General features: G+C 39.2%; 1 protein-coding gene across 2 annotated transcripts in view; it reads right to left on the reverse strand.

Moving 5' to 3' along the window:
- SMG1 (SMG1 nonsense mediated mRNA decay associated PI3K related kinase) overlaps positions 1-20602 on the reverse strand; it is a 60869-nt gene that overhangs the window by 9259 nt on the left and 31008 nt on the right. For both annotated transcript variants that reach the window (XM_064725507.1, XM_064725506.1), the window contains 27 exons: positions 20334-20535; positions 19295-19404; positions 18761-18908; positions 18235-18394; positions 17487-17607; positions 16606-16854; positions 16038-16322; positions 14909-15053; positions 14498-14636; positions 13976-14206; positions 13706-13883; positions 12923-13084; positions 12434-12651; positions 12107-12261; positions 10980-11202; positions 10022-10268; positions 9207-9436; positions 8411-8659; positions 7891-8029; positions 7694-7803; positions 6870-7088; positions 6248-6438; positions 5472-5644; positions 4813-5092; positions 2972-3244; positions 2174-2408; positions 471-697 (listed from right to left, as the gene is read on the reverse strand). In XM_064725507.1, the coding sequence (XP_064581577.1) occupies positions 471-697; positions 2174-2408; positions 2972-3244; positions 4813-5092; positions 5472-5644; positions 6248-6438; positions 6870-7088; positions 7694-7803; positions 7891-8029; positions 8411-8659; positions 9207-9436; positions 10022-10268; positions 10980-11202; positions 12107-12261; positions 12434-12651; positions 12923-13084; positions 13706-13883; positions 13976-14206; positions 14498-14636; positions 14909-15053; positions 16038-16322; positions 16606-16854; positions 17487-17607; positions 18235-18394; positions 18761-18908; positions 19295-19404; positions 20334-20535 (5299 nt within the window). The remainder of the gene's footprint in view (positions 1-470; positions 698-2173; positions 2409-2971; positions 3245-4812; positions 5093-5471; positions 5645-6247; positions 6439-6869; positions 7089-7693; positions 7804-7890; positions 8030-8410; positions 8660-9206; positions 9437-10021; positions 10269-10979; positions 11203-12106; positions 12262-12433; positions 12652-12922; positions 13085-13705; positions 13884-13975; positions 14207-14497; positions 14637-14908; positions 15054-16037; positions 16323-16605; positions 16855-17486; positions 17608-18234; positions 18395-18760; positions 18909-19294; positions 19405-20333; positions 20536-20602) is intronic.

The raw sequence follows: 20602 nt of genomic DNA on the forward strand, positions 1-20602 counted from the left end.
AAGATGCCCAAGTCTTTGTTTGCTCAGTGTTTTTTCTCATTTTGCTTTTTTAATCAAGTCACTGACTCATTAAGGAAAAGCTGCTCATCAAACACTCCTGATGAGGAGTGCCATGGTTACAAGCTCTCCCTTTCACAGGTTCCTCCCACAAACTAATGAACAAGTTCTTATTTTTAGTATCCTTTCACTTCAAATATAAAATCACAACTACATATTTGGAAGAAGTTGACTACCAAAAGTCAGTTTTAAGCAGATGTAAATGTAAATTGCCACATCTCCATATTTCTGTGGATATGGAGGATAAACACACAAACACAGAGGAGGAAACAAGTGCACACTTTATACCCTGCACTCTGCTGAAGGTATTCTTGGGCAAGAAAAGCCTGTACATCAAACAAAAAATAATTTTAGACAAATTAATGTTCTTCAATCTTCACTCTCTCATACCTGAACTAAAAAAAGTGATTTACCTTGCAACATCAATGTAATGAGTGTGTGTCTCCTCCTCTATACCCATAGCAGCATTTCTTAAGTAGGCTTGAAGAGATTCAACCAGCGTTTGCAAAGGGACTCCATCAGTTGTTTGCTCTATGAGATTATCCAGCTCATGGAGCATACTTTCTAAAGTGTACTCTCCTTTCATTAAGCACCTCAGTGCTTCAGGGAAAATGATTTGCCTGAAGTTGGAGTTCAATTCCTGTTGGGAAGTAGGTATGAAAAAGTAAGAACTTTTCCCCTCAAAAAAATATCACATGCAACATCTTTTATCATTTTAGTACTACACTACCATGCAGCAGACATTATCTAAAATATAACATGATGGTGGTCAGCCAAGAGTCAAAAGTCTGCTCTTGGATCAACTTTGAAGAAATCAGGAATACATTAAACCCTGTACAAAGCCAAAGCTTTGACATTTGTAGCAATGTAACAACAACCATCTCCACAGCACCAGCAGCAATACCCGGCAGTTATCCCCAGCAGAGGCTGGGGGGCACAGAGCTCAGAATTTGTGAATTGCTTTCATCAATGTCAGCTTTTCTTTTCCATTACATAACTATAAGCAAATTAAATTATTTAATGAATTTATGATTTGCTAAACTGATTGAACTAGACAAAGAAATAGCAGCAGAAACTTGCCAGGGAGTGATAATTTTGCCACAGAAATCAATGCAAGGAAAAAAACCAGTACCTTAAGTGGCACAGAGCAATTCCCCCCAGAAGAATGCAGCAGAGGGCTAAAGGCAGCTACAGAAAGAACCAACATGCTCTGTCTCCAAGAGGAGATGAAACACACCAAAAGGATTGGTTATCTTGACTGCCAAGTGAGCAGGGAGCTCAGTGAGTACATCTTATCTAAGAGCTCACAGGGAGGACAACAATGTGTGGGTGAAAGATCCCCACTGCAATGCAGTGAAACTGCTGCCATGCACATTTCTGAAACAGTTCTGAAATGTTACAACTTCAAAGAGGGAAAAAAATAAAGTGATGAAAATCCAAATGGTGCAGCTTGAGAGGAAAATATTTCTCAAATCAATACAATGGAATCAAAAGCCTCAAAAAATCTATTTAACCAGCCACAGTTTATAAAGCACATTAGTTTTCAGCAGATATTTCACTCAGACTGCCCTTCATAGGTTTTTTATGTTTTATTAATGTGGAAACATTTCTGAATCACAAAATTATAAATGCATTTTTCTCCTACCCAATATTGGAGACAGGGGCCTGTACAACAGCTTTTCTGAGTTTATTTGAAACTATTTGATTGAGGTGAAAATAAGTAAAGTTTAGCAGGAGCAGAAAACAGAAAGAACACATTTTGAAGAGTTTGGAAGTTGATCTGGACTGCCAGCAAGAGAACAGAAAAATGAAAAGGAGACATGAAGCTGGTGTGCCTATAAAGCTGATACCAACATCTTCCTCGTGGTTACTTACTTGACAGCAGTTTTTTGTAATTTGTCATGTATAGATCTAAACAGTTTCTTATAACCAATAAAAACATAAATAACAGAAGCAAATGCCTATTCAGCTCAACCAAATACAGCAATCAGGAGCAAGACTTGTGAAAAAAATCTCAGCAGCATCATAGACAAACATTTAGCCCACTAAGGAAGAATCTATTAAGAATGACTTCGCTGAAGCTTGAAGGATGGGGGAAAAGTAACAAAAGACTCACCTGAAGTGAGATATATACTCCATTGGCTAAGTGAACAGCTTCTGATGCTTCCATGGGGTTGGGAATGTCCAAGTCCTGGGGTACAAGATGGCACTGCTTCAGCAGCTGCACGAGGCACGTGACATTGCCACTCATGCTGCAAAGCTCCTCCAGGAACCAGGCTCCATCTCTGGATGTCAAATCAACCAGCTGCTCTCCGGCACTGGACGCTGCACCTTCCATCATCAGGTTTCGCCTGGATGAACAGAGACACTTAGACACGGTGCCTGCTGCTGCTCTCCTCACAGAATCCATCAATGACTGTTCCTGTCATGTGGCCTCTGTAAGAATCCGTGTCTCTTGAGCTGTTGTCTGAGTCCACTCTGGCTAGCCATGGACCCTGGCCCACGCAGTCTTACGTGGACAAAGAGAAACGCTCTTCTCCACGTGGGGACGAGTGTCCCGTTTATTGGCCTGGGAAGGGACACTTCAGGCTCTGGTGATCTCCCAGGTGGAAAAGAGGGTGTGACCTTCTTGCAGGAGACCTTTATACCCGAGGGAATGGGGGCAGGGGAAGAGAACCATATCCAGTGGGATACCACTGAGGAGGGGCAAGGAGAGGGGTAACCAGAGCCCAAACCACCAGGGGGTAGGTCTAGCAGAGGGAAAGACCATGTGATGGGAGAAGAGAAATAACAATCTACATGACATAACATACTCAGTACAAATTTCCAATCACCCAGTGCAAAACAACAACTAAACAAACTATTTAGTGCAATACAACAGGCCTCCAGCAGGAACTCTACCCAGGGAACTCACCTGGTGAGGGCGCAGAGAGCAGAGATGATGACGCTGGCCAGGCTGAGCGAGCCCTCCTCGCCGTTCTCGTGCAGGAACACTTTGATGCAGCGCTCGATCTCCTTGAGCTGCTCCTCGCACACGGGCACGGTGACGGCCTCCTGCTTGAGGCGCTCCACCTGCCGGATCAGGCGGCTGTTGATGTCGGCCGCGTAGCGCTGCAGCGTCATCTCCGTGGCCGTGATGAACTGGCACACGCTGGGCGCGGGCTGGGGCGCGTACTGCATCTCGTACCTGTGCAACACACACACACTGACCACGCTGCCCTTCTCTCTGAAAGCACTGCCCTGCTTTCTGCACTGCAGGAAGGAAAAACTCCATGTTCTGTAGCCATGATATTTTCTGAAAAATGCCTTTGCCAGGATTTTTTTCCTGAGAAGCTGAGAGGCCTCAGAGGAAAAAACAACAATAATTATCTGCTGCTGTGGAATGCAGCAGGTGCATCTTTGATTGGTCTGACGTGGTTGTTTCTAATTGATGGCAATCACAGTCCAGCTGTCTTGGACTGTCTGGTGAGTCACAAGATTTTATTATCATTCCATTCCTTTCCTTTCAAGCCTTCTGATGAAATCCTTTCTTCTATTCTTTTAGTGTAGTTTTAATAAACAAATATATATATCATAAACTAATAAATCTGCCTTCTGAAACATGGAGTCAAGATTCTCATCTCTTCCCTCATCCTGGAACCCCTGTGAACATCACATTTGAACCATTCCTAAATCACCTACTGTGCCCAGTTCTGGCCCCTCAGTTTGGAAAGGATGTTGAGATGCTTGAGCACATCCAGAGGAGGGCAACAAGGCTGGTGAGGGGCTTGGAACACAAGCCCTATGAGGAACGTTTGAAGGAACTGGGGTTGTTTAGCCTGAAGAAGAGGAGGCTCAGAGGTGACCTTATTGCTCTCTACACCTTCCTGAAGGGAGGCTGCACACAGGTGGGGTTGGGCTCTCCCACCAGGCAGCACTGAGGACACAGTCTCAAGCTATGCCAGGGAAGGGATAGGCTGGATATTAGGAAAAAAATTTCACCCCAAGAATAATAAAGTACTGGAATGCTCTTCCCAGGGAGGTGGTAGAATCACCATCTCTGGATGTGTTTAAACAAAGACTGGACATGGTGCTATAGGCTACTTGAGGTGTGAGGGCATAGGTTGGACTCTGATCTTAGAGGTCTCTTCCAACCTCATTATTCTGTGATTCTGTGATTCTTAACTCTAAATAGTGCAAGAGGTCGATGACTCCCCTAACAATGCTTTTATAAGGTCTTAAAATGCACCATATTCCACACCTATTTGTAAGGACATAAGACAGCTGTCCTTGAAGCAAAGAATGCATAGAAGATAAAAAGAAAGAGATTTCAGAGGAAATGCTCAAATATAATCTAGATCTCTTAAGTCAAGCCATAATAATGTTGAAACAACTTGATTTAACAAGACAAAAAGAACCAGACACTACTTGAAAATCTACTAGATTAAAAAAACCACTTTCCTTATTGATTTTTAAATACTAGAAGTTTCTAAAACTCAAACTATCACTACTCTGAAGCCACAAAGGTGAATGCTCCATTTGTTCATTACAGGACAATGCTACTTAATTTTCTCGTTGAAGTACACAGATTAAATTCTGGAACGGTATTTTTAAAGCAGTTTTTCATATTCACTCTAAATTTCTAGAATTACAACTTAATGTTGGTTTGCTTTATAATTAGATAGGTCCTTACAAAAGTATTTATTTAAATGATAAAATTAGGGTAGTAGCTTGAAAATTATGTTCTTTGAACAAGCCATTATTCTGTCAACTTACTTCCTAAAGATATCCTGACATCTCTCTATTGTCATGTTACAGATGAGCTCTTCCATCCAGGTTTTCCACTGCTCTATTCGGTGCTTCTGGAACACAGCCTTTGGGTACTGCAGAGCCACTGTTGCATAGTTGTGCAGCTGTTCCAGGCAGCCACGTAACACAGATCTTCTCTGCTGCAGAAAAGCACCAACCTCTCCTTCCAGCTGTTCACACTGGCTGATTAGATGTGCCTGGCCTGCATTTTGCAGAAATGCTGTTGCTGGGACATAACTTGGAGGACCTTTTAAGAAAGAAGGTTATAAATAAAGATATGTCTGAAAACACATTTTATACCATACAAATACTGAGCATTAACACTTTTTCAAATTTTTTTTTTTAAACTTGTGATAAAGGAAGCATAGAGAATTCATATTGAGAATTTTGAGCACAAGGTAAGAGAATGTAATGCCCAGGTAGGATAAGACAGACAAGTTCCTTCAGACAGCTTGGCACTGAAACCTTAAAGTGCTCTAAACCACCCTTCAAACAAGCCCCTTTCTTTTAACTTATTACATACAGATCATTGCCTTTAAGTTAGAGGATACTCATAATGCCTCCTGATATTAAACTCAAGTTATTTTCAAACCATTAAAACCACCCTCAGAAATACAATTTTGTACCTAGGTCCATTTGTGTGCTGATTTCTTGGAGCAGACTTGCAAGTTGTGTTGCCTCTAAATTACTGAAGGCAGTTTGGTAATGGGTTATCCACTGCTCAAACTCATTCAGCTTCACCTGGATGGCTTCCTGGACAGCTCTTTGTTGAGACTGCAACTGTGTGTGCTCAGAATACCTGAATTATTGAAGCCACAGAATCAAGTAAGTACTATGAGAAAGAAAATACTCAACACTATAGAATACAGAACAATATTGGACAATACAACTGTTAACCAGGAAATAAACATGTTCTCATCAATCACATTAAACTAACAGTGTTGCATTATTAATTAATTCTGTTTTCCTACAAACTAATTAATGCCTGTGCCTATTCATGCAATTCTGAAATACTTGATTAATTTCAAATAATCTTCAAAAAAATAATTAGAAACCTACAAGAAAATATTTTTGTGCTATTTATCAATCGCTCCCTTAAGTGAATTATATTGATGAGACACCACTTTCAGAACATTCTCTCTCTTGTCTTGAGGATCAAGTGGGGAACTTGGACTAGCACAAGTTATATTGATGGAGTATGAGGTGCAGGACATAAATAAGATTATTCAGTAGGAAAAGGTTCCAGTAGTTCTGTACCAGGAGAGACCTGCTTACTGCAATAGCTTTTACCCAGCTATTCACTCATGTACAGATTTCTAACATTTAACCCATAAGCACATTGCTAAAACACAATCTGTATTGAACTGTGAGATTTCTGACAGAACTCCTGGCTCCTCCATACCTGTGCTGAAGTGTGTGGGAGGGATGATCCACTCCTTCTGCACCTTCCAGAAATTCTATCTCTTCCAGTAGTTTTCCTTGCAACTTTTCTACATCTGTTAACTGCTCCTGCAGGTTCAGGTACTCTTCTAAACTACTGTCCAGTTTTGGCAGCACAGCAAGCATTTCATCTCTGTTCTTAAACCAGTTAACCTGCAATCAAGACACAGATGTTACCAACTGCACTAAATCCAACTGGCAGCAGAAGGTAAGGATATGGCAGAACTTAACCCTTCAACAATGCCATTCATCTAGCACTGCTTCCAGTGCTACAACTGCCAAATCTTAACAGACATTCTTTATTTAAACTGCTCTCTAAACCTCTATTGTTATTCTCCTAGCCCAGATTCAAGCAAAGCACTAAAACATATTTTAGAATTAAGCATGCAGAAACTGAAAATTAAATACTTGCAAGTTCAATGTAATCACCTCCCTTCACATAAACTGAATTTATCATAATAAAATTCATGAACTGTTGCTGATATATGACCCCATCTTCCCCCATTCCCAAAATGCAAATAAATAAAATGAAAGTGCAGAGTCTACTTTGGTTTAAAAATAGAAAATTATTGCAGTAAACTCACCTTTATCTCTGCCACCCTCGAGGAAAAGAGACTCCGTGTAATATCCCTTTCCATTTCCCTTTTGCTCTGTTTGTTTTCAGCCTGCTGGCCACCACCACCATAGACAGCCCCAGCAAATCCTGCCTCTCCTCCAGCTGTCCAGTCCACCAGTGGATCATAAACAAAAGCCTCCAGCAGTGTAAGCAAAGTCTCTCTCCCACGCCGCATTATATGCAGGACCTGCATCGTATTTTAAACAGACTCGTTGTGATTCTGTGTTATCCTTGCAGAGTAGTGGAAACTTAGAGACAAAACACTGCACTTGAGTGGGTACAGAAATCCACCATGGATAGTGGTAGTTATGCCTAACTACTACAGAGACAGGAAAAACACCACAGGAGGTACAAATGCAGCTAAGCCTGTAGAAGATCTAGCCTTCCACACAAACTCTATGCACAAGCCACAGACACTTAAGGAGGGAAAATCTCCCTTCTTCAGAGCATTTTTCTTTTTAAAAACATATCTGTCATGTTTTTACAGGATGAGTTCCAAAGGAAGAGGGCAAACAAAACATCTCAAAAAAAATTCAGGAAAAACAAAACATTTTAATCTACAATTAAAAGTCCCCCTTTCACACTAAATTATAGTTGTACCACTACTGGCATGTGCATTGATCAGACAATCTCATGTTTCTTAAATACCTACCACAGGGTATAGCTAAAGTAGGGCCAATTAAAATCACAGCAGAAAGGTGAAGGCTCTATAAAACAGCAGCAAAATGCAGCAAAGTTCTAAGACAATATTTGGCCAGTGATGGCCCCCAGTTTTCAGATCTCCAACCATACCTGCTCACAAGAAAGCCTGAACACCCCCTCCACTCCTGTCACTCCCAGCGCTGTTTCAATGTTGTGTGTCATCCGGAACGGAACCTTCTCCGGCACCCTAAGGCTCTTCCCTTCAAGATAAAAAATTAAGTTGTTTCTTTTAATTGCCAAGAAAGAAAACCTTTTATTTGAATAACATAGAGCATTTTTTAAATTACCTTTTTCAAAGCAAACATTATAATCTATGTGGACAACTTCTCCTGTAGTCATATCTATAAGAACATTATCCAGATGTCTGTCTCCAAGACCAATGATGTAGCCAACCATGGACATAACTGCAGTGGATCTTGCATACGACTTAAAAGAGAGTTTCAGGAAAAAATTATTTGTGGGAATCCTCTGCCAACACATTGGACTGCCTACCATCTTAAAACATTATTTTAAGTGTTAGTGTAAAACAAATCAAGCCCAACTTATTTCCAAGCAGTTTTCTATTTGTTGTTTGATGGTATCTCACAAGAGTTTTCATTTTATTGGCTGATAACTCTAGCATAATAACATAGACTTATCTGGTCTATACCCATGTTTAAATTCAATGGCACAATTGCCAACATTTCATCAGACTCACAGCAGCACCAGCTCTCCAAACTCACAAGTACCACACCTCAGGCAGTTGGTGCCCCACATCCCATTAAAACCACAGCCTCTCCTATGTAAAATACAGCTGTTGTAACTCACCTGTGTAACTCTCCACCACTCATCTGGTGTGGTACAGGATGACCAGAGCTCCTTGGCAAGGAGATTCGGGGGAGTTGCTTCCATCAGCTCCTCCAGAACAGCCCTCATGACATTCAAGGGCCAGTCACGACGTGACACGTCGAGACTAAGCCCAACTGCCTTTAGAGCAGGTCCAATTTTACTGTAGTAAAGTTCACTGGGTCGAGGAACTATTCCAGGGTTCTGAGGGGTCTGGTAAGAGTCCTGGGCCTAGAAGAGATAAAAATGTTAGTGGATGTATTAGCACAGAAACATAACCCAAATTCAGTTTTGGTGAGAATGAAATATGAAATCAATGCCTTGACTGTGTATGACTTCTTCAGCTCAAAGACTGCTTTCAAAATTCAGTAGTTAAGGTCTAAATATATTGAAAACACATTGTTTTGGCCTAATTCTACTCTCAAAGTAGATCTCATAAATATAACTGCAAAGACTGTATTTAGAATGAAATGAGTAAACAAGATATAGAACTAAAATTATTTCAACCAAGGTTAATTCTATTTGTAAAAAACAGTTCTCTTGAATTATCATGCCAGAAGAGCATTTTTATGTTACATACTGTGATTATATCTAAATAATAGACATGCAATTTTATTGACTTCTGGTGAAGTCCCAAGATACATGAACACACAGAACCCTCCTGCATTATTATGAACAAAACAATCCTTGTAAGACCACGTGACTTAGAATCACAAAGCAAATCAAAACAAGCATTTCTCCTCTGCCTTGCTCCACTTAGCTCAGGACAGAGTGTTACCTTTTGTGCCTGCAGAGCAGCTTCCCGCTGCTGCCAGCGCTTGTACAGCCCAAAGAGAGGCGTGGCTCCATCCACCCACTGGATGAGGCCTGACCTTGTCCCCAGGGGTGTCACCGAGTAGTGCCGCGCGTGGAACCGCGGCGTCTCTTGCCGGTTGATCGTGGCAAACATGGTGTTCACAATGGATAAGAACTGCATGATCCTCTCATCTAGGTGCAAGTCTTCCAAACCTGCAAGAAATTGGTTTAAAATTTAGCTTCTAAATAAAAGAATTCTCCTAAAGCCCAAAATTTAGTGGTTTTTTTTAAACCTACTACATTTCAGACTGTGAATATCTTCATAATATGTAGATTAAGGATGAGTTGTTTGGCCTAAAGCAAAGTGTTTACATGGCATTTACCTACCAGTTTATGCCAGCTTGCTGTGTGAGCAGTACACACAATAGTTACAACATAACAAACAGGCCTTTCCCTTGCAGGCAAAACAAGTCTCTAAAGTTGTCTTTTAGGGGCTACATTAAGCTTCTGGAAAATTGCATCCAGCTAATCCTATCAACATCCAAGCAGAGCATTGCTTCTGATGAAAGCCTTGTAAAGAAGAGATTTGACTTACAGTTTCACATGGCAAAATTCCTTGAAAAATATCTGGTGAAGTGCGAGGTAGGGAAGAGAGAGAGCAAATGCTTCCAACTCCTCTTTCTCTTTATCATTCAGGCAAATAAAACTAGAGTTGCACCACACAATCTTCCTAACTTTAATACAGTCTAATTTATAACAAGAGACAGTACCTGGTATGAGAAAAATTCTATTACTTACCTTTGAACAGGTAGGGATAGTTCTTCCCATCTGAACCCAGGAAGAGCAACTTTTTAGGTTTGGTTTTGGTTGGCAGGATGGTGATGGTGCTGCCCACACTGTGGATGGTGACTGTGTCCCTGGTGGACACCTCTCCAGGAAGTGCTATCTCAGTGTTCATCATGGCAGCCAGCCAAGGACTGATTTCTTCAAGCCTTAAGAGATAGCTAGCCCGTTTCTGTGCTCTTTGCTGCAAGCTCAGCATTACCTATGCCAAAGAAAGTTTTTTCCTTTTAGGCTGACATTCACCTTAACAGTTAGAAGTAAGAAGAAAAACACCATCAAACCAGACTTAATGATGGTCATCTTCTAGAAAACAAAGGTTTTTCCTAAACCCCTTGGCACCCTTGCCATGCTGCTAATCCACAGTTTAGGATGAAGATTACAAAAACTAAACAACATCTTCTATGCAGCAAATATACCCTGTGCAGTGACAAGAAGTAAAATCACAACAAATCATGCTCCTCAAGAGGTTTGGTCCTGTATTTATAAATATCTGAGCTGTGGTTACAGGCAGCAGCATTCAGCAACCTCCTGTTTATATAGCTGAATGCTTGTCTGCTCTGCAAAGCAGAAGAGGAAGCACAAGCAAAAAAGGTCTATTTGCCTGTAAAACCTCTGTTCTGGTTTTAAAAACACCAGGCTGGCTCTGGAGAGACAAGTGAATATTTAGTTTCTCTTCAGATCCATAAACTAGAAAAGATGACATAATTGAGAAAGGACCAGTGGAAAGGGTTGATCATTTGAAGGTTGCTGCACAGCCCAAGGACTATGCTTAGATAAACAGAATTAACTTGTTAAAACTTAAATCAACTAAACACAAATACCAGAGTTTCAGAAAGACAGTATTTAAAAGAAAGCCCTCTGCTCCCAAAGCTGACAGCATCCCACATTGTACTCTTCCTCTTGCATGTGATACCTCTTTAAATGGGAGCCAGCTGCTTCCAGGTTTAGCAGGATTCAAAGGATTCTTAAGCTTCTCTAGCGCATTTTCAATTGCATCTCCATAGTTATCCTGAAACCATTTCTCATGAGGAGTTTCTGCAGGAGCTGCAGTGATGCTCCTCACGTGCTCCAGAGCAAACACAATGGGCTTCATCAGAGCTGTGTGCTTCTCACGCATGATTGCTATTTTCTCCTCCCTGTTATAAAAAACACACAAAAACCTCTTCTTAATGCCATAAAACCAAGTTCTATAAGGACAGCATTAAACAATAACAGACATTGAAGAACTCACAAAAATTATTACTTCTCTAAAATGAGGTCTTCAGTTATGATCATATTAAAATGAAGATTATTTCATTCCATATTGAGTAAGTGTTCCTCTGAACCACACTTAAAAAAAAAAAATTTGAAATGCATTGTTCACCACCAGAAACTCTGATTAGAAGCTCTGAGCAGAAATCACTTTAAGCAACTGATTTCCTTTATTAAAGGACCTTTTTACTACTACTTGTTGAGGATGCACCACACTATAAAGAAGAAGAGACATTCAGATCATTCTGTTCTCCCATTCCATGTCAGTCCTGACTACAGAATATGAGAGGCATTCTTAAGCTTAGCCAGGTGCCCAGTGAATGGATCTGCTCTTCCACTACTCTGTTCACAGGAGAACCCAAGTGAAGAAGAATGACAGACTTGCTCAATACTAAAAAACTAAAAAAACTAAAATCAGTTTAAGATATTCTTGTTTGCTCCAAATATCTGCATTTACAGTGATGCCTAAATAGATTAGGCATGCTGAATGGTGTATTCTCATTTCATCTGACTTGGAAGTGGAGAACTAAAGGATCTCATCATCTACAGTACAATATACATTGGGTTCTAACATGCTATTACTAAAGAAATCACAACATGGATTCACAGGTAGACTGTTTCACTCATTTGACTGCAGCAGAAAATGTTCCTGAAATAAGGTCCCAGGCAAGCAGCAGCTGGGATAGTATGGATTCAGGAACAACACCACTGCTGATTCATTTGACTGTTTACTTCCCCAGAAATAAACACTTGTTATGATTATCCCCTGTGTTATTGAAACAGACATACTTCCGTAGAGTGTTGTTGTTTTGGACCCTCTTGACTTCATCTTCCAGCTGCTGAATCCGTCTGAGGACGTACATGTGCTGCTGCAGGAGAACTCCCAGCCACAGCTCATCCCAGAGAACCGTGACCCTGCGCAGCTCAGCCACAAGCATCTGAACCTGCAGAAAGCAAGAGTCACTTTTCAAAAGAACTAAAATTCAGATTTGTTTCAGTAGATGAACAAGTTGGAAGAAAGACAGACACAGCAAACTTTCAGTAGGCCAACACCCAAGACACATAAATTACATATTTGTGGTTCAAGCACCCAATCAATACATTTGAATTATTTACCTGCAATACCATTGTTGGATTTGCAGCAGAGAGTTTCTCCACAATTTTGCTGTAGCAATCTTGCATCATCGCTTGGTCTTCATTTAATCCAGCTTTTGTATCATCTTTACTACTTTCCTGGGAAGCTGGAGTGCTCCCTTCATCACATTCACCACCCAACAGTTCTTCTCCTTGTATATTACCAAGCAAAGTAGGGATGGCAGAAGGCAGCTTGTTTCCTGAATTAAAATCAGATGATAAAATATTAGCTACAGTAAGTTGTATCACTCCAGTTTATTCAGCATCAGGTCCCCATTAAGTACTGGTGAAGTACAAGAAAAATTTGCAAAATCTGGTAAATCAGATTAAGGATATCACTGAGTTCCCATAATAAAAATATTCTTAAGATCAAAACTGAGAAAACAAAAAACCACCTCAGCATCTTCCTACCCAGAATATAAAAATATAGTAGCATAAGTCAATTTGAACACTTTTTCCTTTTCTCCATACCTGAAGTCTGGGACTCACTGCTCAGTGAAATGGTTCCCACTATTGCAGGATAGAGGATGAGGTGAGGAGAATCCTGAGCAACTCGACAGAGCAAGTTGCAAATGCTCTGACGTACGTACACCTCTGGGTGATTGAGGCGGGAGAAAAGCTGGGGAATAATTCCTGCAGAAAGAGGAAAGGGACCTGTGGTGATTCACTTCATTCCTCTTCAAACAAGATAGAATTTTATTTTTAAAAGCATGCCATTATTTTTGTATAGGGAGAATGTAAATCAAAGAAGTACAAATTTACCAATTTACAAAAAAGCCCAAAACAAAGAGCAATTTCACAATAGGTGGCCTCCTCTTCTTTGCCTCCCACACTAACTCCATAACCTTTGAGGGAAAGTCCCTGAACAACCAGAACCTGCAGTGTAATGACAAACAACTACTTCTGAAACGTGTGGCTTTAGTCACACATCTTTCCCAACTATAACTAGAAAAAACCCACCTCGTTTGTTTTATAGAGTGGCCATGTGATGTAATACTTCACAAACCACATCCCCTTTCTCCTTTCTATGTCTTCAGGTGGGGGAAGGAGGGGATCAAAATCTGTGCTACTTATCTACTCCACAATCAGAGCATGTGGCAGACTTTAACATCTTCAGTGACATCATTTAGTGAAAGACAGGGTCTCCTTTCCTCACACTTAAATAAAAATTTTATCGAAGTGCAATAAACAGCTTTCTGCATTTAGAGAAAATGTCTCAAAATCAATTTTAACAGCTAGATAACATATGTTTACCTCTCCAAGGAGCAGTAGGTGTAGTTTCTAGCCCATGCTCTAGATACTGTCTAAGCTCTCCAGCATGCTTCACAAGCAACCGTAACAGTCTCAGGGTTGCCATCACAATTACATCATCCGTGCTTTGCTCAGAGGTGTTTCTTAAGTGCAGTCTGGGATCTTCTTCATCAAGTGGAACCTTGAAAAACAGAAATACTCCTCTAAATTAAGTATATAGCTCATAACCTCATTTAAAAAACTTTGTAACTTGGTTTCCACATCAACACTAACCTGCCCAGCATTCAGTTTGAGGAATGTAAAGTATGCACTGCAGGACAGTTTATAGAGACTGAAGATTCTGTCTACAACTTTCCTCCAGACTTTAATTAATCCTTCTGTTGCATTTTCATCAAGATCTGAAAGCCAGGGACAACTTGTTAATAACTGGCGCCATATCACATCCACCATATCATCTTCTTCATTGTCCTCATTTTCAGTGATTTGTAGAGTCATATCTTCATCCTAAATGCAAATAAAGGGAAAGCAGGTTTGATTAAGTCCTCCAATGAGTTCTACAAGCAATCTTAGCTCCTAAGTCAGTTTTTGCCTAGCAGCTCATGCAACTGCATTACTTGATCACATTACCATAGATCATCCAACAGGTGGGTTACCACATAGCTAACAGATGGTTTCTTGTGCTGTCTGAATTTTAACTTTAAGACATTTACAAGAGTTAACATGAACTGCAAGAAGAGGAAAATAAAGTTCATGCTGAAGCTGAACATTTTTTCACACAAACAAATCTACACTTACTTGAATGCCAGCTGGCCGACACACTGCCTGCCCAAGAATGCCATAGATTTTCTCTTTGTCCTCCTCTGCAACGTTGTCTGGGAGCAAGTTCTGAACCTCGGACTTCTCCCGGGGCAGCAGCCGAACACCTTCTCCCTGACTGTAACAGTCAATGAATTATTGATCCCCATTACATGAGTATTTGTGGAGCTACTGCAAGTCTATCTATAAAACTTTTTGAAGGAAGAAATCATCTTTATCTCAGAATTAAGTTAGCTTTGTTTCACAAAGGCAACTAACCAGGAGAAAATTCATTTCTCTGCTTACGGCAAACTTCAGACCACATACAAGAGCAATCATAAATACACAGATAAGGTTTATCTTAAGAAAAGCGATTGTACTGCACAAATTCAAGCACTAGGCTGTATTTACCTGGCATTATCAACTACTTTGCGGCCCCATCTGTAAGCCCAGCTAGCCAGGGCTGCCCAAGACTTGGCCACTTCAGGTGCCTGTACAGAAGACAAGTGATACAGCTGGCCCAAGATGAAGTCTGGTTCTCCAACTCCAATGTTTACTGTGATGGGAGAAATGGAGTAATATGTGTTACAGTGTAAAACCTACTTAGGCCTTCCTTAGCACAGAAAATAACACTAAAAAATTATGGGCATACAGTATTTTTTTAGTAAAATTAATACCCAACAGTTCAAAATTTTCCAAAATGCAATTATTTTTCAGGTCTGACACAGCTTCAAAATAAAGTTTAGTTTCCATTTGCCAACAACCACTGCTGACACTCTAAAATTCCTTCCTCTCTCACAGAGAGGTGGAATTGAGGGAAGGAACTCATGACCTCCAGAGGAGCAGTGCTTCAGAGAGAAGACTTTATGAAGTACCCAGGGCACTGTGGTGGTGTTTATTTGCGTATGTATTTATGTTCTTTGCCATCAAGTCAGAAAGCACCTACTATTTAACATCCACAAACAGCTCTACAATAATTCTGACTTTGCATGAGAGGAATGAAGTTATTTATGAAATCCAAGTTAAATTTATCTTAACATTTAAAGAAAATGCTGGAAATTAGGAATGAGAACACATTCTGCAGTAACAGCAGAAGTGTTCAGATTAATTACAGATTAAAGATAATGAAAAATCCTGAAGTATTTTTCACACTTATGGGGGCCTTCATAACAAATCCTCTCCGTGCTTAAACCTGAAAGATCTAACTCAGACTTTAGCAGATACACAAGCTGAAAGCAAACACATACAGGACAGTAACTGATATCCTCAATACAAAATAAACATATCCCAGTTTCTTTCTCAGGCCACCATTACTTGAATGGGGAAAATGTGACAGAAATATGAAATATCAGTATTAAGAAGTTTAGGTTTTTTAACTGTGTATAGCTACCTTTTGCACAAGATACACACCCTTGACACATGTATTAGGAAAACAAATACATGAGAGATGGAGCACTTAGTCTTCATCAATATAACTGATGTTATATCCCTCACTATATTTGTCAGTAACTATTTTTAAGAACAATGAGAACAAACATACCTGTAGATTCACTTTCAATCCTAGGATATTCATCTTCCAGTGTATTAACAGCTGGCAGCTCAATCAAATTGTATATGTTTTTAGACAAGGTAGTCAGGCCACTGTGATTCTGCTGCTGTTGAGCTCTGTATACTTGTTTCAACTGTCCTGAGATCTCTTTCCATTCTGCTTGAATCCATTTAGCCAGTGTGAGAATAGATTTAGCAACTGCATATTCAGCTTTGGCAGATTTGCAGAAAGATATGGCACAAGAACTCAGCATTTCCATGGCATGTGTTGACTGACCTGCATATCATGGAAAGCAGATCTTCAGTACACTGCTATTATTTAAAACAATTCTGAAATTCAGCACATTCATATAAAACTTGTAGCAATATATTTTTACATAGAAAATTCTCTTTTGAAGAATGATAAGCATGAAAAAACGTATGAAAACATGTTCAGACAGACAACAGCTAATGGGATGAAATCAGTTCCTAGTGATACTGCCCTATTGTGACTTCAAGGTGAGGGGAATCAGCCTGGTTAGAAGGAAAAAAACCTCAAGTCATTACAACATAACACTCACCTGCTGTGTATAACAACTTTGTTTTCTCAATATCAAGTTCAGGACCCCATTTTTCATCTATCTGACCTGGTGCAGACAGTTTTTTAAAGTGCTGGACTAGGTCCTGTGCAGTGGTGGTTTTCCCCAGCTGCACCTCGCTGCACTGCGCCAGCAGCCGCGTGGCCAGGGCGATGTTCCCTCGCTTCCGTGCAAACTTCGCTGCTGTTAAGCCCAGCTCCATGAGATGGCTTTTAATTGGGACTGTTGGTTCTAAAGAAGGGAGAAGGACATCGTAAACAAAAGTATGAAACCACTGTCTGACACACAGAGAATGTCTGTCCAATGTATTGTGTACATGAGCATCAGTAAAAATTTAGAGATTGAGAGGACTTCTGCCTAGAATATTTATATACCCCATCTGAAACAAAAATTCTATCCATAGATTATCTGCTAGGCAAAAGATTTTATTTTCTACTATAACCATTCTTCTTAGCTAATAAGCCTACTTTTCCCCTGACAGAACTTTTTTCTCCCATTACTTCTTATCATACTGCACATTTAAATGGCTTTCATGACTGTTTGTGAAGACCCATTATTCATAATGCTGAAATGTTCAAAAGTGAAAGCAGTTAAAGTATGAAGTGATGAGCAATTAAGGGGTTATTAGGAGAGGAGTATACAACTATTAAACACTTCACAATGTTGTTTTTCTTTTTGACACTGTCTACATCACAGGACTAATCAAGACAATGACTAGTAAAACAAGACACCTGAAGGAAAAAACTCAGCTTTTAAAAAGTACTTCATCTAAAATACTAGAAGAAGACACAGCTGCTGCTTTCAGCAGACAAGTTCAAATTCTGCATTTGCTTTTCACAACACCATAATGAGAGCTCACACACCTTTAAGCTTTTCCATCAGCTGATTCTGGTAGGCCGTGTACCTCAGGGCATGCATCCATGGCCTTACATCGTGCTGCTTGCATGACCTCAATGCTTCATTGAAGAGAGGTATCAGACAGTCCTGCAAGAGGCACACAAGTTGCACAGTTGTCTTGGGAGACAACTTCACTACAATGCATTTTCATTAATTAAAACCAAAGACCATTTTTACAACAAAAATTCTTATTTATAATAGTAAACACACTGTAACTAAGAGAAATATGTTTTATGTTGGATTTCGAAAGGACAACACTAAGAACTGCTCAAAATCAAGCAGAATTGTCTTCTGAACAAAGTGATTAGAAATTACATCTAGAACATTCATAGTGGTTGAAGTCTGACATTCAGTTCTTAATTGCTGAAGTGATTTTTTATTAGAATATTTTTAAGTTGTTTTGAAAGTAAATTAAGTGCATGTTACAATGTATCAGAGAAGAAATAACAACACTCCAAATGGCAATTATCAATAACAGTTCAAAAATACTGTAAGTGTAATTGAAAGAGAGGTATATTTATAACTATAGAGAAAAGTCCAATTGAGATGTAAGCTTACAAAAACTTGGGTCAAGGCACATAAGAAAACTAAATGAGGTCTTTTTACAACACGATTAACAATCAAAACAATTAATCTATGTTTTATATTCGATACTCCACAATATGACATGGCAAAGACATTTTCCCAATTTAGGTTTTAAACACACAGAATTACCTCTGATGTCAGCCTGTTGCATACAGTGTTTTCCAAAGCAGAAGAACAGTACAACTGAAGAGTGCTCAACACTGGCAAAGACTGAGACACGGTGAGCGTGGAAAGCCTCAAAGGCCCAATGGCAATGCGGGAGGTTTGCTTCAGGTACTTGATAAGATTTCTGAAATTAAAGGATCAGGACAGTCATTGTTCTTAGCTAGACTGTAAGAGTGAATAGTGATATCAAAATTACTGAAGAAAAAACAAAATCAGTATCTTGAAAAGGATGGTGAGAAAGTGTTGCAATATCATACAAGTTATGTTACAATACTTTATTATTACGCTGACACAGAAGTACTTTGTCAACTCAAGTACTTTATAAACTACATGAATTCCATGTTAAGTAATCTTATTTTTCCTCAGTAAGCTTATAACTCACAACAGCTAGAACTGCCATGGATGCTGAAGCTTTACACAAAGTTAGGTTTAACAAACTAGAACAGGTTTTCACAGTTTTCACATTAATTCATAGCACATTTCAACTTACTCAGATATTGACTGCCACTTTTGCTCCTGTTCTATGTGGTTTACAGCTGTTGCCAGACATACTGAACTTCTCAAAAGCTGTACTTCAACTGCTTTTTGAAGTTCTCTTGGATCAGGACTTAGCATATTAGGAAGGAGCTTCTTCATGTCTACATGGAGATTAAACAATTGAAACCAACTAGAACTGCCAAATTTTATCACGTTTCACCATCTGATAATGCATTTTTCACAGTAAGGAAGTTAGGAAAAAAACCCTTATTTTAAAAATATATATTTTTTAAATGTGTATATATTCATAATAGAAATTCATCACAGATTACTTATAAATAGTCACATTAACTCCAGAAAACAAACTTGCACCAATGTTTAGGATGACCACTGCCAATCCTTTTGAAGCTTGATTCTTAAGGGTTATGGTCAGTCCACTGAACACAGCAAACTGCATTGAGAAGTTTTAGTCTCATTTATAGAGACAGATACACAAAGAAATATTCACTTTTGCATTTGAAGTAAATGTTAATTTATGCATTTATACCTATTTTTTCTTTGGATCCCCCTGCAAGCAGGTTGATATTTTCTCCTGGTAATAATTCTAGTTGTTCAGTGCATTCAGTAAGTTGTCCAGACTCAAAGCTGCTCAAAGATCTGTAATTCAACATTTATAGTTTTATTTTCATATTTCTTACTTCACTCCCATTGCCAATTATATTACACAGCAAAAAGAAAAGACTCAAGACTAACTCCAAATCCTACACAGCATTTATAATTAATTCTAAGCAAAAATCTCAATTATCACATACATCAATAAAAGGCACTAGTTCTGCACCAAATGAATGAATCCAGAACCAAAGGGAAAGAAAAGCTCTTTTCTCTGACAGAAGCAGTCACCTTTTTAGACCTGCAGATTTTATTTCACTGCTTCCTTCTGTGTTTTTTATTTTCAAGTCAAGAAATTTCAGCCAAAAGGATTTTACTATGTTTACCACAATCATGCAGGAATGGAAAGCCATCAAGTTGTCAAATAAAAAGAAACTATCTTTAAACTCTGAAGGTCTAATCAATGTCACAAGTATTTTTTCATGAACTAGAAAAATATCAAAGGCCAGGAAATAAATGCACAAGCTACAATTCTAAATTTCATTTAAAAAAGAAACAAAACTAAAAAACTCAGTGGCCAAGACCACTTCTTTCCTACACTTTTTCCATTGAATTAGTATGTTAAGATATTTTTAAGAACCATGAGATACATTTTATTTAAGTTGTGCAAAAGGATTCATCTTCTGCTGAGTAAAGCAGAATAAATTTGGCATCTTTTTTTCTTCAATGAAGGATTTATTTCTTGAATACTAAGCAGCCTCAGCAGCCAGAAGGCTACAGTGGCTATTTAGAATGATGTTATCTCCTCATCTGCAAATGCCATGGCCAAGTTTTCACCCTCCCAAGAACACCCCTCTCCTTTCTATGCCTCTACTTAGAAGCTGACATCCAATTTTTAAATCCATTAAAACTTTAATATTTCAGCTGCAAAACAATGAACTCTTAGGTACTGTGGAAAAAATGAATTATACCCTTACTTTATGTAGTTAAAATCTGCTTTCAGGTTGATTGAGGTATTACTATTGCTTTTCTTCAGTTCATGGACCATGTTTTGCCACTCCTGAACAGCAGACCAGTCAGCAATGGAAATGTAACATTCACATGCTTTGTTACCCAGGTAGTTTATCACTTCAGGTGAAGACTCACTTGGTTTAGTCAGAACAGTTTTTCTAGTTTCTCCTATGGAATGAAAAAATTTGATATAAACACACACTTAAATATATATTTTCAGACAGCAGTTCTATTA

This window comes from Zonotrichia leucophrys, chromosome 14, assembly GCF_028769735.1.
Source record: "Zonotrichia leucophrys gambelii isolate GWCS_2022_RI chromosome 14, RI_Zleu_2.0, whole genome shotgun sequence".
In the NCBI taxonomy this organism is placed as follows: Eukaryota; Metazoa; Chordata; class Aves; order Passeriformes; family Passerellidae; genus Zonotrichia; species Zonotrichia leucophrys.